General features: G+C 37.2%; 1 protein-coding gene across 5 annotated transcripts in view; it reads right to left on the bottom strand.

Annotated features, from left to right (window-relative positions):
• The window catches only part of FANCC (FA complementation group C), an 88,404-nt gene that overhangs the window by 25,956 nt on the left and 44,796 nt on the right, over positions 1 to 17,652 (bottom strand). For all 5 annotated transcript variants that reach the window (XM_061377534.1, XM_061377531.1, XM_061377536.1 and 2 more), the window contains 4 exons: positions 6,798 to 6,917; positions 5,947 to 6,011; positions 4,046 to 4,210; positions 606 to 766 (listed from right to left, as the gene is read on the bottom strand). In XM_061377534.1, coding sequence (XP_061233518.1) covers positions 606 to 766; positions 4,046 to 4,210; positions 5,947 to 6,011; positions 6,798 to 6,917 — 511 coding nt within the window. The remainder of the gene's footprint in view (positions 1 to 605; positions 767 to 4,045; positions 4,211 to 5,946; positions 6,012 to 6,797; positions 6,918 to 17,652) is intronic.

The raw sequence follows: 17,652 nt of genomic DNA, 5'->3' as shown, positions 1-17,652 counted from the left end.
TACACACTGTATGCCATTTTTTAGTTCTATTTTATGAAATACATAATCTAAGTGCATAGCACACATGCTATTTCACACTGTAATTAACAAATTTTCTGTTGCGAATTAGCTCATTATTTTAGAAAAGGTATTGTGTCATGCTTTCTCATAGGAAAGATACTTAGCACACTGCATAAACTGCATTTGAAAGCAAATTACAGTTAACAAACATTCTGTACTAAGAATTTTGATCATAGCTGCAAACAAAATCAAATAACTAAGTAGTCTATAATAAAATAATATACAAGGAATTTCAACTGTTTAAATTGCTAAACTCCCATAGGCATGAAGATTGAAGAAACAACATTTTTAAATCCTCCCTGGCCGAAGTTTAGCATTTTTTAGGACAGAGGCAGTTGCTGAGTGCCTACCCCCACCAGTTAGATTCTTTTCATCCATTCTTCATCACTGGATAAAATACTTTTCCACCAATTCAGTGTAAAACTAAATATTAGCAAGCTATACGCAAAATGACAGCTATTTCCCTCAAATATCCTGACAAATTTGAAACTCTCTGTCACTTCTGAAGCATGACAGAGCAGTATCAAATATACTACATGTTGCACATACCAGTAACGAGTCTTTTATGACACAAGCCACTTCCTCCAGTGAATTCAACTGTATGGAAACCAGCTGGTCTAAAAGATATAATGTGGCTTTTTCAAGGCTTGGTAAGTGACGAAGCCACAGGCTGAAGACAGCAGTTTCAGGGAGGGAGATCTTCTTCCTGGTTTAGAGAGAAAAATACTGTTTTCTCTGAGAAACTGAAAGGAAGATGAAAAGTATGTTTTTGTTGGGTTTTTTTCAAAGCACACTGGAGAAAAAGAAGACACAAAGATCAACTTGCAGCAAGAGAGAGAAAATCCTGTTTACACTACTCTGTTCAGTATATAATAGCAAATAATGACAGGGGACCACCAACATCTGCAAATGAAACCTTACCACATGTCTGTAAAACAAAAAAAAAATTGATTATGATGGATGCCAGCAAATGGAAACAGGAGGTTTAAGTCTGAAGGTCCCTTCCTCTCTAGAGAAAGGTCCTGCTCCACACCTGTGCTCTTCCAAACCCAGACTGTGCTCTTCCAAACCCAGACTGCTTCCTGTAGACCAGCCTGCTCAGAAAGTGCCAGCCCCTGACAGATAAGCAGGAAGACCCTGGATAGTATGATTGCTGTCCAAATCAAAGCATTATCTGTCTTTGCAGACAAAAAAGTAAAAAAACAAGTGAGGTAGAGGCAGCTAAGTTTTCAGCCCGCCAACACTGACCAGAGTGTTTAGAAGATAAATGGTTAAGAAGGTAGTTGTTGCTTCACCTGAAGCCTTCAGTTATAGCTCAGCTGAAGTACAGTGTTGTATATCTAGGAAACAGAAGGCAGAATTTATTTTGAGTCAACACTGTAACTTGTGTGGATCAGCACAAGTCAAAATACACTAAAGAACCACCCAACAAGAAAAGATATCACAGCAAAAAACATCCTGGAAAATGTTTTGTAGCTATCACGATACTTGAAAATTAAAATGTTAAAAACAAACAAACAAAACAATAAACAACAAGAAATATGTGCCTTGGTCTTAAATCAAGTTAAGATTAAAAAAAAAATTAAAATTAAGCTAGAGAGTACATGCAAACTAAAGCTTCTGATAAGATTTAACACCATTTTGGGATCCATTTTCAAGGTCTGTATTTTGCCACACATTTATTTAAATATCAGCCCTCACAGCCTTCTGTGACTGCCCTTGCAGATGGTCCCACTGGAACAATGCTCAGTTCTGTGGAGCACTGCAAGTCCCAGTATCTAATATCCCTAGTTCCTGGAGCAGAATTCACCCATGTTCAGAAGGAAAACAGGTATTCAGAACACAATGAGAGAGGTAGGGAACACAGAATTCAGCTGTTAAAGTAGAGAACAAAAAAAAAAAATCCAACAACCAAGCACATTCACAGTAAGATCACATAAGCTTCAGAGATGGGCCAGGAGTATAGAACACAAAGCATGTGTAAGCCTATATTGGCTCTCACAGAAACCATACATTTCTGTCAAGGGCCCTTAGGGTATCACTTAGTCAAGAGCCACGTGAATAATGCGGGCTCGTTGTGATAAACAAATAGCCCTGAAGTTAAAAAAAGGGATGATCATTTCAGTCAGAACAACATTTTATGACCACCTAAAGGATGAGCCAGCAGTGTGCGCTTGCAGACTGGAAAGCCAACACTATCCTGGGCTGCATCAAAAGGAGCATCACCAGCAGGTCGAAGGAGGTGATCCTGCCCCTTTATTCTGCTCTCATGAGACCTCACTTGGAGTACTGTGTGCAGTTCTGGTGTCCTCAACATAAAAAGGACATGGATCTGTTGGAACAAGTCCAGAGGAGAGCCACAAGGATGATCAGGGGACTGGAGCACCTCCCATATGAAGACAGGCTGAGAAAGTTGGGGCTGTTCAGCCTGGAGAAGAGAAGGCTGCATGGAGACCGCATAGCACCCTTCCAGTATCTGAAGGGGGCCTATAAGGATGCTGGGGATGGACTCTTCATTAGGGAATGTAGTAACAGGACAAGGGGTAATGGGTTAAAACTTAAAACAGGGGAAGTTTAGATTGGATATAAGGAGGAAATTCTTTCCTGTTAGGGTGGTGAGGCACTGGAATGGGTTGTCCAGGGAGGTTGTGAATGCTTCATCCCTGGCAGTGTTCAAGGCCAGGTTGGACGAGGCCTTGGGTGATATGGTTTAGAGCAAGGTGTCCCTGCCCATGGCAGGGGGGTTGGAACTCGATGATCTTAAGGTCCTTTCCAACCCTAACTATTCTATGATTCTATGATTCAGACTCTCATCATGAAGCGGCAAAAGTATGTCGTGATGGACTGCCCATCAGCTTACTGACATCTGTATAGATCACCTGTGCTGAACCTATAAACTTGCCCTGAAAGTTTTCCAGACTGTGTTATTGCTTGTGCAACACGCCCAGTCTTAAGGCAACATGTCCAGTTTGAAGCCACAAAAGGTGGAAAAGTGAAAGATAGCTCTCTCTTTTCTGGGACATGTTTTTCACTACAGATCTTCACATTCCTTTTCTACATATATTCCTCAACTTCTAGTAACATTTACAAATTAATAATTGTGCTTTTCCACTAATTATTGATTTTTGCTGGATTCTTTAGTGGAGCAATATAACAATTTTCATTGGAACATCTCAGAAATTACAATATTGAGTACAGAGAAAGAAATTAAAACTTTGGTTAAAATGGAGACAAATGAATAATTGAAGTGCTCACACAGTACCTTCTCTAATATTAAAAAAATAAATAAATCTGTATAATACAGGCCCTCAGCTATAATCTGAATAAACCAACTCTCAACCAGAAGTAGGCTGTGCTTTCGCTGTCTTTCCTTCCCTGGCATAGATAATTTGCTGATGCAGCTTCACTCAGCTGGTTGTCATCAACAGACTTTTATCAAAACAGTGGGTTTAGTGAGAATAAAATAAGCAAAGTTGTATTTAAAAAACTGCTCCTCTCAGACTCATTAAAAATTATCTGCTGAAAACCAGGAAAGTTTAAAATCTTGAAAACAAATTTCACAGGAAAAAAAACCCAGAAATATAGAAGCACTCAAACATACAGATGTATCTTGTGCCCAGAAAAATAAAGGTGGCTCTCAAAATACCAAGTTAGGAATGTTGATAGACTTATGTGAAAGGTAAATCACACTTTTATGAAAAGCAATCAGGTCTTTTACAAAATTCTTAAAATTAATTGAAGACTTTAACCTCCATTTTACAGAAAAGGTGGGACGAAGTTCCAGTCAATATTTGAAGCTGTTATTCCACAATTTTCACATCAGCAACATAAAATTCTGCTTTGGCAAACAAACTGAGCTCTGCTATTTGACTGTGGAAGATGTACAGTGCATCCAACATACAAACACAGAGAAAAGACATTTAATTGAATTAATAATGCTTAGAAAAAGAGCACAAAAAGCATACAGACCATGCTACTTACTTACTTTAAAAAGGCCTCATTCACAGCCTCCAGAAACTCTGAACTGAGAATTTCTTTTGATGCACCTCCATGGTAAAGAAGGAGAGTTTCCAGCAGTGGAGTTAGATCAGGCAAAGTAATAAGAGGGAGGCAGAAAAGGGACACAGCATTCACACGACTGGCTGAAACTCTGAGGGAAAAATAAATACAGTTCACCCAGAACTTCAATTTCTAAAATATTATAAGGTAAAAGAAGATTAAATTCTTTACAGAAGGTAAATATAAGAGATGAGTATCTTAATTGCAGAAAAAAATACTTATTAGAATGACTGTTGACGTGTCATTACATATTGCCTGAAAAATCTCAAGAGATCAGATAAAATTCTAGTGCTCAAGGCAAACCAAATGAGGAATATCACCCCAATTCTGAAGTGCAGCCAATTGCATTCACTCAGTAATAACACCCTTCCTAGGAGGGCATACTTGCCTTTTCATGATCAGCAAAGCACAGATTAAGACTATAGATTCACAGCTCCCATGTTGGTTTGCTAGACACTCACAAAAGACCACCTAGCTGCTTTTAAGGCCTCCTTTTGTTCCCTTCACCTTTATCCTCTCAACAGAGACAACTTCTATGAACCAAACAGTATGACTGCTGCTGTCTTCAAGCGCTCAGCTGAAAAGTTTTTGTCTTACAGGTCTCCAGTTGAAGGAATGTTAAGACTTGTTCATATATGAACCACTCAGTTGACCTCAACGCTAAAACTACATGCTTGGAAAGGATTAAAGACAGTAGAACCTGGAACATAAACAAAACATGGAACCTTTGGAACATAAAAAGGAAAATAGCACACAATGCAAAAGGTAACATCTGCAAAAGGAAATCACAAGTTTCCCAGAGCATATGTATTTTCCAGCACATGAAACTGCAGATTTTTCTGAATGCATTTTTGAGGCAGATATTACACTACAGGCTGCTGTGAATAAGAGGTAACTCTATGGCTCTACATATATTAAACCTACTCCCAAATAGATGTTGCCTAATGATCATTGGCATATGCTGATAGATGTGCTTTGACCTGTGGACACGGGGTACCATTGTGGTTTCCACAGTGAGAGAAATAAAACATGACACATTTTCAAAGACTCAAATTTCTCAGTGAGCACATAACCAAATATGTGTTTTAGGTTTCTTACACTAAAACACCTCGAGATGCAGTTTTACTATCAGGAGTGTTTCGGTACAAATAGTAATTATTAGGCTGGTATTGAAAGTGCAGTAGTTTGGTTTTTTTTCCCAAGGATATACATGTAAAGTTCACAGACCTGAGACTTTAAATCAGTCCCCTTTACAATATTTTATTTCCTTATCCAGGTTTAGCAAACTTAAGCAGCTTCCCTTACTCAGAAGAAAAAGCCTGCAAAGGCAATTTTCTTCTTCTTCTACATAATCTTCAAAATATGTTCTTGGAGAATACTGCACAGTGCATTCCACTGTGTGCAATCAATTTGCACAGAAACAGGGATGATTCAAGTCAGATATAAGGAAGAAGTTCTTTACTGTTTGGATGGCAAGGCACTGGAACGGGTTGCCCAAAGAAGTGGTAAATGCTCTGTCCCTGGCAGCGTTCAAGGCCAGGCCGGACAGGGTAACCTGATCTAGTGAAAGATGTTGCTGCCTGCAGCAGAGGAGTTAGGGTAGATGATCTCTGAAGGTCCCTTCTAAACCAAACCATTCTAAGTCACTCAGACCATTCTATAAACTCTCACGTGAAGCACATCTTAACAAGCTTGTCGACACCTGAAATTATCTACATGTATATCAAAATCTTTCCATCCAAAGCCTAAGTTGCCCAAGCATGGGCCTCACTGAACCATAATGATCAAAACTAAAACATATCAAAATGGTGTTTAGGTAACACCTACCTCCCCTGAATGTTAAGTCCACTGAACTGATTTCCTCTGAGTTCTGTTACTAATGAAAAGACCATCTGTTAAATAAAATAAAATAAATTATACATACTTCAAATAAGCAGACATTAGTTCCATGGTTCTCTGTGTGACTGACTTACTGTAGAGGTTAATAATTTTCTCTATTCACTTCAGGTTTATTTTTAATTGGGTTTTTTTTTATTATTGATGCCAAATAAAGCTGTCCAGATCACTGAATAAACTATGCTGCAAAACGTTTATTAGCACACATTACATGCCTTCCACATCTGAAAAGTAAGAAGCTATTTGCTTTAGGTCTGCTTCCCCAGGAGTTAAGGCAAAATTTCAGAGAAGCATTACTAACAATCTGTATATGTTTTATGTAATTTAAGTCGACATATTATGAAATATTATCCCCATTATTTTTACATACTAAATGTAAAAGACACTTCTCCCAAGATGTAGGGCTCATATACCATTTTAAATGCAGTTTACATAGTCAAAAAAAGCATTCAAAAAGTTACATTCTAATACACAATATACGTAATTTAAACTTCACAGGGAAAAACATTGATAGGGCAGATTATTTTTTTTTGTTATAACACAACAGCAACAGGAGTTTTGTTTTTATGAACCTCTATTACAGCATAATCTAATAAAATTTTTCTCATTTGTCTAGAGATCTCCCACTTCATTTTTTCCCTTAAAAGGCTGCAAAAGTAACTGAGGTAAGAAAAGATAAACAAAATTCAGACCATGTTCCTTATCACAATGACAGCTCCGTGTATGTGCTTATAAACTGGTGATTTATTATTAACAAAATCTCAATTGCACAAAATACTTACATTTTTAACTAAGTGACAATAATAATCTGCTGACGTGTAGCCGAGAGTTGATAGGAATGTACTGGTTGCAGCTTCATTACTTTCCCACTTGGAAGAAGAAAGGAGATGGCACAGCATACTCTGTGAGAAAAAAACAGAAGTGCAATGAAAAAAGTATTAGGCCACAACATGCTGTGTAAAAGGAACTCTCTGCTATTGGACTGTATGGGATTGCTATTTGGGGTAAGATCTTTCGGTCAGTTGTGGCCATTTTACACCATCAACACAAAAGAACAAGCAGCTCCCATCAACCATAAGGAAAATGCTGCAATTCACACACCACATGATTTCAGTAGCTGTGCAATAGCAATGGAGGCCATCCATGTCAAAACCTGATAGACCTCTAGGTAGGTTTCAGTTCTCAGGGGAGAATTTCAGTCTGGTATCATCTGGATAGCAGTAGTCAACATTGCTACGCAGCAAAAAACTCACCTGTAGTCTTGATCAAGAAGAGAAAGTTCAAAGTTAGCATTTACTTTTCTGTATTGCTCCTTCAAGAGGCCCCAGTATTTTTTTGACAGGATTCAGGATCTAGCCTCACAATTTAATTTGCTTAATTTCTTCATTATTTTGAAAAGATAATTATAACATTTTAGTGTGACATTTAATTCTCTACAATTTCATTACAAAATGCTGTTAGTCATATTTAAAACCCTTCTGAATATAAAATGAAAACAATCCTTTGATGATAGCTTCAGAGTGAAGTCAGATGAACACATGTGGTACATTGGTTCTGCAGGCACACACCAAGGACTTGAACAGCGCTCTGGTTTTGCGTTTCCCCAGTCCTTCAGAGCTCTACTACAGCTCTGCTCTTCTTTTGATGGATGTTACACCCCAGTACCTTCCCAACTGAACTCCTTTATGTAAACAGTTGTGAGAAATCTTAAGCAGGTTTTTGTATCCTGCTGTCATAACTGAGCAGAAGTAGTTTTATGTTGCTTATCAAATGATCTGCTCTGTATTTGGTACAGTTTTCTTTTCTTCCTGTCCTCTATTGCTACATACTGATACAACAACAGCTTCATTCCCTTTCCAGAGGTTCATTTGTGGGCTTTATATATCATTGAGACTTAAAAGTATAAACTATTCATATGGCAAGAAGAATAAACCCTTTGTAACAAAGGGTCAGGATTAGTAAGCACCGAGAAAGACCTTCATTTTAAAAATATGTAATTAAAAGGAAAGTTCAGACAAAAGCTCTGTGACTTCTGTGGTCATAGGGTGTGTCACTCTCTATATGCTTTTTAGAAGAGGGATCTGACGGAAGATTTGAGACTTAAAAAAACCCACAAATCAGTTAGTTCATTTTATCCTTTCAGAAATACAAACCAAATATGTATGCATGCTTTTGCCAAATATCCCTAAGCAAAGTAGAAAATTTGAGATCTACGTAATTGTCAGCTATTTCTGGCAATAAATCCATTACCACTCACTGTCTAATCCACTAATGCCATATTCTACAAGACAGAAAAATGGATGAGTCTGTGGCAGAAATGCTGCATTCAGGAGAAAAAATAAAAAGTGTCATGATTCTAGAAAATGAACTGCAGTCAGGCACACTGTGAGTTCAGAAATTATTTCTGTCTTGATTTCTCTTGCTATTCATTAAGTAGGAAGCAGGAAGGAAACCACCTTGGCTCTAGCTGCAAGAGAATACATCCATCCTGATTGCCTTGGATTAATGTTCTGTTACATAATCCCTTTCAGACTAAAACTGAATTAATAAATTTTCATAAAGCCCTCACAATGACAGACCTTCTTTAACAACCTTGCCAGTGGCTTTATTTTATTGATGCAATTTATACTGAGTATTATTCTAGCTGATTCAATTTAACCACTGCTGCACAGAGATTTCTAATATCTTTAACAGGCAGATAATCCTAGGAACATCTGCATAAAGAGATAAAATCATTTACTTTATCAGCATAAACACAGTGCTTCATATGCTTTTAGACTGGCTATTAGGAAAAAATTATTTATCAGTAGGGTGATCAAGTATTAGAACAGGCTGCCCAGGGAAGTGGTGGAATCACTGTCCCTGAAGTTGTTCAACACATATGTAGATGAGGCCCTTAATGATATGGTTTAGTGTTGGTTTGGGCAGTCCTGGGGTAATGGTTGGACTTGATGACCTTAAAGGTCTTTTCCAACCTAGTTTATTCTATGATTCTGTATCTTCCAGGTTTTGTAGTGGAGAAGGCCTGATTTAACGTTTACTCCTCTGATTTATAGATTGGTTACAAGGCTGTCCCCTATTAATTCTCTCAGGGAAAGTGGAGGGAATAGACTTGAAACTAAAGACTTCTGAGAATACAAATTAAGAAAACAGGCCACTGTGTTCCCTGGTTATTGTCCCGCTGTATCTACAGAGGACTAAGCAACTGAGTGACATTTCCTACATACCACTTTTCAATTAATCTAAGCCAACTCTTTCAATATTCCTCTAAGTAATAAAGGCCAATTTCCATGCTCTATAATGGATTTGTTGAGTTACTCCGTGAAGTTTGTTTCTTGAAGTTTGATCTCTTAGAGCACATGTATCTATGAAAGCCCTTCCACTGAGATAAGCAGCACAGCACTGGGCGGATACCAACTCAGCTAGTGTCCACAACTCCAGAAAGGGGGAGGAGGTGCATTAGTCTTCTGATACTGTCTTCACTAATCAGGGATCCAAAGCTTTTTTCCCTTCTTTCTCTAATAGGAAGTATCTTACTGCTCATGTTGACAGAGAAAAATACAGAAGCCTGAATTAAAAGTATAATTACTTCTTAAATTAGACATCAGCACAGAAATAGCACTTGATTTCTATTACAGGACCACATGACAAGTTTTATGCTAGTAACTGTATTTGTGTAGCAACTGTCCTGGAATTTATGACCATTTCAAAGACATTTCAGGGGAACCAGATTAAAAAACAACTGTTTCTGGAAACTTCTCAATACACTCTCTTCGAAGTGGTTATGATACTGAATGTCCTCAGAAGCAGATGTGAAAATCAGTGGGGAAATATATTCACCGGGATGAGCCATTCAAAAAGCCATGACACTCCTGGGCCCTTTTTGCCAACTTGGATGAGTCTGTCAAAGTGATAGGTAGAGCAGGACAGAACAGAAGAATTTATCATTTATCTATCATACAGAACATTTCTCTTTATTATATTTTCCTTGAAAACACAGAGTGCCAATATTTTTTGAGAAGAGACAATCTGCTGAAAATTATGATCCATGCAAATTTGTCGGAGTAAGTACAACATGGATACCTGAGTGTAAATTTCTGGCATCTGGTCAAGAAGCAGGTTTATTTCTGACCTTTCCATCTGCTTTGAAAGAAACCAGATTTCCTCAGCTTTGCTAAGAAAAAGCAGGTATAGTTAGAAAAACTATTCAGAGGAAACATTAGAAGTTAGTGCTATTTCCTCTTTGCATTTTATCAGATTTTGGAATATTTCTTGTATAGCAATAATTTCAGAAGTCTGTAATCAATTTTATTCTTAGATGCTCCCTGTACAGTCAGGTGGCACACTGCTTTCAACACAGGTCTAGAAGATGAGATCAAATTCTGTTTCCAACCTGGTTTTAAAAATACTTCAAAACTATGTTGTCAAGCACAACATTAATGATAATTTAGATAATATGATTTCCAATCATTATTAAAAAAATAAAAATGCAATAAAATAGGCACTATTTTTTTTTCTTTGAATAGTTCAGATTCTAACATCCCAAATTAATTCCTAAATTATTTTTAAAGGAGTCCTCGGGAAGCAAGTTATACACATTGCTCTTATTTCTTGAAAAGTAAACTAATTTGTTTGTTTACTAGCTTCCAGCAGCTCAGTCCAAACCTAATTCCTACTAGTATTTTCTTTAAAATCCTGCCTGAAGACCTAAGGGTTCTATTTTACTCCATACCCTCTACATGCCCCATACCCTATACATGGTCAACAACAAAACATAAACAAGGTCTTGTATTTTTAGATCCTTTTTACTATGAAATAAACATCCAGTTCTGGAGAACCGTAGTAGCTAAGTCTGCAAATGACAAGGCAGCATGGTATTTCAGAGGCTGCTTATGAAATCAATTCTATGACATAACACAATCCGTATTATTTTCACATGCTTATCCATTCATAAAAAAGCCTCTGAGTTTTAATTTTGTTTAGAAGACCTCTTGCTCACTTGCTCCTTAGTTCCAGGAAAGACAGAAAATTAGTTCTCCACAAACCAAAATCAAAATGTAAAAAAATAATGGTAGTCAAATATTACACAAATTTAAACAATGTAGCTTCCAAAGTATTGTTTTATTCTAATTAATTTTGTATTCTTGACATTTATTAAAATCTCAGAGTATACATTAGGTGAAATTATATGCCATATATATTGGTTAACAATATAATTATTATCAGCACATGAAAGTGTATTTTATAAGCTGGTAAAAAAATAACTGCTTACTACTGATAAACTAATGAAAATCTCCAATTTCTGCTTTAAAATTAGTTAAAATACACTTCAAATAGACTATGTACACATGGGTATTTCAATGATTAGTTAGCCAACACAAGGATAGTTCAATGATTAGTTAGTCAACACAACCTCCCATTTTACCAAATTGAGTCTATTTGAGTAACCTCAGTCACTAGGTTTCCTCTAGTATCCAGTAGAGGATGGAGGTTCTCCCTGGCCCTCCTTTTATTGCGAATATGTCTGAAAAAATACTCTTGTTATCTTTTATGGCAGTTCCACCTGTGCCTTCACCTTTCTAACTTTCTCTCTGCATAACCTAACAACATCCTTGTACTTTTCATGGCGAACCAGTCCTTCTCCAACAGATAATGAATTCTATTCTTCCTAGAGTTCCAGCAATATGTCCCTGTTCAGCCAGGATGGTCTCTTCCCCATCGTCTGATTTTCAGAAGATAGGGACTGGCTGCTCCTGTGCCCAATGGATTTCGTACCTCAAGAGTGTCCAGCCTTCCTGGACCCCTTTATCTTTCAGTAATATTTCCCAAGGAATTGTGCCAACCAGCATCCTAAACAGGCCAAAGTCAGCCCTCTGGAAGTCTAAAGTGAAGGTTTTGCTGACCTTCTTCCTGACTCCTCCAAGGACTAAAAATTCCCCCATTTTGTGATTGCTTTGCCCAACATAGCCTCCAACCATTATATCACCCACCAGTCCTTCTGTTTGTGAACAGCAAAGCTAGACAGACATCTCCCCTAGGTGGCTCACTAACCATGGGTTAGGAAGTTATCTTCCACACCAAATCAATTCAGTTTCAACTTAACTTTAAGAGAGCTTAGAATATTCTTCAGTAATATACTGGATCAGGGCCAAAGTGCCTAAGTAGAAGGTGGGGAGGAGTTTTCTTTCTACATTTCTTTCTGACATTCACTGTCAGGAAGTTTTTTGTTTCAGCACAGCTCATGGATACATGCATTTGCAGGATGGTTTTCATTAGCTAAATTCTATACCACAAGTTCAGGATTTACTGGAGCTCTCATTTTTCTCTTTATTCACTTGGAATGACAATCTGACATCTGCCCACATCTAAATCCTCACTGATAACCATGAAAGACTAGTTGATTGTAAACAAATTATTCTGCTAAACACTCCTACAGAGACAAGGGTCTTGCCATTTAAGCATGTGATCAAGTTACAGAAAATCTGTAGATAAATTACTAGATTGAATATTACTTTAAAATAAAAAAATAAAATAAAAATAACCACCACCCCCCAAAAACCAACACACACCCCAAAAAAACAACCTAAAACAAATAATAAACAATCCAGGAATATATTATTCTTTCACAAAATTAACATTGGCAGATGTGCAGACTTCATTGCTTTTCACATATTCCCAGGCAGGAAGACACAGATTCTATGAAATTCCCCACACTGTACCTGATGCAGAGCCCTTCACCTTGTTCTGTCCTTGAAGCATGTGAGCAGGCTCACCTTCAGTCAGTGTTTGCAGTAAAACTGCTTAAGTGCTCTAAACACAAGGCCAATTGCCTTAACTTCTCTTCAACAACAGTAATTGCAATTTGCTTCTTAAAAAAAAGTAATAATTGCAAAAATACAGAAAAGGACCATGAAAACCTACTAGAAAAACTTAACTGGGGGAAAAAAAAAGTATTCAGATTTTTTTTAAGAAATCAATGGAATTGTGTACGAATTATAACTTGCTGATATATGTGACTTATTAAAAAGACTACCCTCATGTTTTACCTCTATTTCTTAAAACAGAGAAAAATGTTACATATGGACCTGAGCCTAATCTCAAAATTATATGAAGGAAAGAAAATTATGGGAAAGGAAGGGATGGGGAAGTTGCCTTGTTGTTCCCTCACCCGTTCAAGCTCAGTTAACTTCTGTGAAACTAGCACAGGAAAAACATGTTGCACTACTCCTGTGGCTAAGACCACACAACTGTTTAATGGATAAGTTCCAAAGCCTAAGCTCCATCTGCAAATCACTAACAAAACCCATGGAAATCATAAGAAAGAAGCTAAAGAACTGGGGGGGTTTAGCCAGCTTTAAGTCTATTCTTGGCCTCAGACAGGAAAAGCAGTTTCAAATCTCCTTCTCTTTCCTTTCTCCTTTCTCTTTAAGAAACACCCACCTAGAAAGTGCTATTACTCTTTGTATTAAAAAGGGGTGACTTTAGCTGCTAAAATAAAACACACATTTACACTAACTTACAAAAGGAAATTCACTAGCCTTACCAGAGTCAACCATTAGTTTTTTTTATTTTTTTTTAAAGCTCTCTGGTTTAACTAGCCAGAGATTTAAAATTAATTTCCCCTCTTCTCTCCAAAACTTCAAAAGCCAAAATGCAAAGTTCCCACAGAATTCCTTAAAAAAAAAAAAAAGAAACAAAAAAGGGAAAAGAGGGATTAATAAGTTTAAGTTTAGAAAGAGTGGATGCATCATTAAAATGGTTTCACTTTTAGTTTAAATCCATAAATTCAATAATTTCTAGAGAAAAGATTGATGCAGAGGGTTGACCAATGTGCAGGGGGGTTAGAGGAATTTGCTTGCTTAAGCAAAGGTATTGTCTGTACCTATCATGCCTACTAAGCAGAACAAAGGCACTAACTATTGATAAGGAAGACACTTGGTTCTATTGACAAGGAAAAGCAGACACCTGATTCAGCTGATAAGCACCTATTGACAGGGAAAAGCAGACTCCTGAATCTACTGTTAAGGGGGAGAAGAAGATGGCTGATGGCTGGGACCAAACCCTAAGGCCATAGGTGGAGACTAAAAGGTGAAAAGTTCAAGAAGAGGAAGACTCATTTACTTCATCTTGAAGACCCCTACCCACAGGAGGAAGACTCATTTACTTCATCTTGAGACCCCTGCCCATGACCAGAGGGGGCACTGCGCAGGCGCAAAGGACCTTCTAGCTCACTGTAATACGAAGCGGGGATAGGACATGAATATGCATAGGTGTATGGTGCAACCTGATAAATGAGGCACGCATGACTTTGAGGAATTACCCCGGTGTGTCTCAGCGCTGAATAAAAAACATACCTACTTTACAACTTTAACGAGTTGTGGAGTCAATCCGCGCATCAAGATAATCCCAATGCTTTTTTCAATAAATGTACCAAATGTCAGATTTTTGTATTTCCAACAGGTACATGCTGCAAATACCCAAAGATCACCTAACCTAGAAAGTTTTTTAGGAAAAGTTACTTTTAGTGAGTTGGCTTTAGAGTTCGTAAGTATCAAGCTGTTAAAAGTTTACAGGGAGAAAAATTATGACTGTACTCTTTATCGAAAAAGCACAAAACACACATATAATGGTGATGCAACAACTTCTGGTCACTAATGATATTAGGTTTAGCAAAAGTATATCATACCACCAGAATTTCTTCAAATAGAGACCTCTTTTTGTTTGTCAGTAAAAATCATTATTCTTTACTAGAGCCACCTGGCAGTACTAAAGTGCTCTGAGAAATGTCAGCTGGCTAGCAAATTGTGACGCTGTTAAAGCTCAAGCAGCCCTGCAGGAAAGCAGAATCCTTAGTTTCTAATTTTGTTCTCTGAGATACTTAGCTTTTGTTTATTTTGGCCCAGAAGCCAAGAACTTACATATATTCACATTAGCTTGGCATTGTTAAAAAATTATCTATTTGAAAAAGAAGTCTGGTTTCCTCCAGCCCACTCATATTATATTATTTTTAACTAGAAGAAAATGGTAGTACTTGCAAATCTGCAAGCACTGCAAATTCTGTTACATCCTACCAATGCTGTTACCTAGAGGTGACTAGAGAAAGTCCAAATCAGCTTAGAAAGGTGATTCATAAGGAATTTAGTGAAAAGGCTAACTAACAATTCAGATGTATAATAACAGGTCAGAAATGACCAAGAACTCCCTTTGGTTGCCTTTCCAAAAACTGAAATAACATTGTCAACAACAACAAATACTGTCAGAGAACTCAGTAAAACTTTAGGACAATAAGCATCAGAAACTGACTATGTGCTGTGTATGAAAATTCCATTTTAATTCTTAAATGGTCTCACTTCATTTAAAAGAGCCAACCCCAATCTCTTATTGTATGAGTATCTCTGAACGTCTTCAATCACCATCCTGTCCTTTATGACAAATATTATTTTAGAACATATTCCATTAGAATTCTTGAATACACACTGTATCGATACAATGGTATGTACCATACATCATATACAGCTACTTACTCATCTTTGATTTATTGGTCAATTTTACTTTCACCGCAATTTTCTGCCTCCCATATAAGTTACCCACTGTAACCATAGCTAAGATTATCACTTTTTAACCTGCTAGAGGCAGAACTGTGTATTAGCAAGTTTAAGAGGGAGATACATGTTCAATCTTAAGCAGGTATTGTTAGAATTGGGTTTCCTTAGATGCTTACCAAATGTAGTCTCACACTCTTTAGCAGCTGGTGCAGCTGAACAGAAATGTTAAGCAATGGTTCTGAAAACACTCCACCTCTGGCCTACATATTTTGTGTACACACAGGACACAGACACCAGGGATACGAATAAAAAGGGACAGCAGCTCTGACGAGCACATTTTCCTTTCCAGGTTAATACCCAGGACACAAACACATCACACAAAAGACTGAGAAAACTACCTTTATCACTCCTTACTTCCTCAGGACACACTGCAAAGCAAGCAGACTTGGTTTTCAAAACTGTAGTTTAAACAGCAATTTAAAACTGAAAGGTCCTATATTGCATTAGGAGTTCATTAAGTCACTGGGCTTTAAAAAGTGATGTCAGATCACAAAATTGTGCGTGTATCTCACTTAACAGTGCTTTCTGTTTTGATTCAAATTAAAATTGACTTTCAACTGTTAGTTACCAAGTGAAAGTTAAGACGTTTCTTTCAAGCTCATTTACATGTTGATTTCACATATGCCTAAATATAATGTAAAAGCCCATCCATCAAAAATGTATCCTGCTATGCCCATACACTTATGTAACAGAATTACAGTAACTGTCTTCAACTGCATTTGATTTACATACTCCAAAAAGGCTTGTAAATCATTGTGTATGTGTCTGCATGACACCGAGTTTAGCCATTTAAATCTATTTCATGAAACTCAAGATTCCAGATGAATATTATGTAAAACATTAAGGAAGTGAAATCAGCTTCCAAAGCAGTAAACTGGCTACCAGGTTAAGGAAAAAAAAAAAACAACCACAAAACACCACCACCAAAAAGACACCCCCCCCACATATACACCCCAAAAAACCTGAAACAAACCAAAAAACCAAACACCCTCCCCCCAAAAATCCTCAAACCAACAAGCTTATTTTGGTTGGAGAGAAAACGCTGTGCTAATGGCTAGAGCAACAGTAAACAGTAACAGTAAAACACACACTAAGCACTGAAAGAAGTTGGGAGAATGAAAACAACAAAGATTAAAGGCTTTTAAAAAGGGATTAAACATTGTACAGCCTTTAATATAAGTGCAGAGTTTATTATTGCCAAAAATCAACAAAACATTCAGGTTTTAAAGTAACATATATTTGTATCTTCAAAACCAAAAAACCACAACACCAACACAAAACTAACAAAAGCAAACAACTTTTTGAAGAGTCTATATATATATTACATTATATACTATTTACTTCAAGCAGAAAGCAGAACTGATTCGGTAGGAAGCATGACCTGTATGGTTATGGGTGACAAAGGCAAGCAGGCAAAAGGAAGCTATACTTTCTCAGAATTAAAACCCTGTAAAAGTCTGTGGATTGCTGTTTACTTCAGGTCTGGTTTACAACCACTGCTGCACAGAGAAGGGACTGACTGAAATGTCTGCAGCCTGTGGCCACCCACGCTATGGGAAGCAGTATGATTAAAGAGAGTGCTACGTTCTTGTATCTGCCAGCAAAGTCTGCTCCATGCTGTAATTATTATACTTGCAGTCTTATAATCTGTTGCATCTGTTGTGGCAAGTCCCCTTACATTGTCCAACAAGAAAACCACTGAATATGAATAGCAAGTTATTTTTAATGTGCACAAATGGCTCAAAAACTGGATACTTCAAATACTTTTAAGTTTAGGAAAACATCTGCCTTATAGTATAGCCAGTGCCATGGTGATAGCAGATCTACTGCTGAAACACCCACTTTGACCTACTTACCAAAAGATACAGCTTGACACACCACGCTTTCACTCCACATCTTTATGAGATAAGTCTTTGCTTTAGATCTTTAAAGTACAAAAACTATGTGAACTGTGGATTAGACATGTATCTAGAGAGCACTAAAATATTACAATCCCATCTGTCACTTCATTAAGTGATTACACACATGAACA

Source organism: Neopsephotus bourkii, unplaced genomic scaffold (genome assembly GCF_033783945.1).
Source record: "Neopsephotus bourkii isolate Nb327-2 ecotype Australia unplaced genomic scaffold, CSIRO-AGI_Nbou_v1 NB_1759, whole genome shotgun sequence".
NCBI classification, from domain to species: Eukaryota; Metazoa; Chordata; class Aves; order Psittaciformes; family Psittacidae; genus Neopsephotus; species Neopsephotus bourkii.
This window is presented reverse-complemented; position numbering and strand designations above follow the sequence as displayed.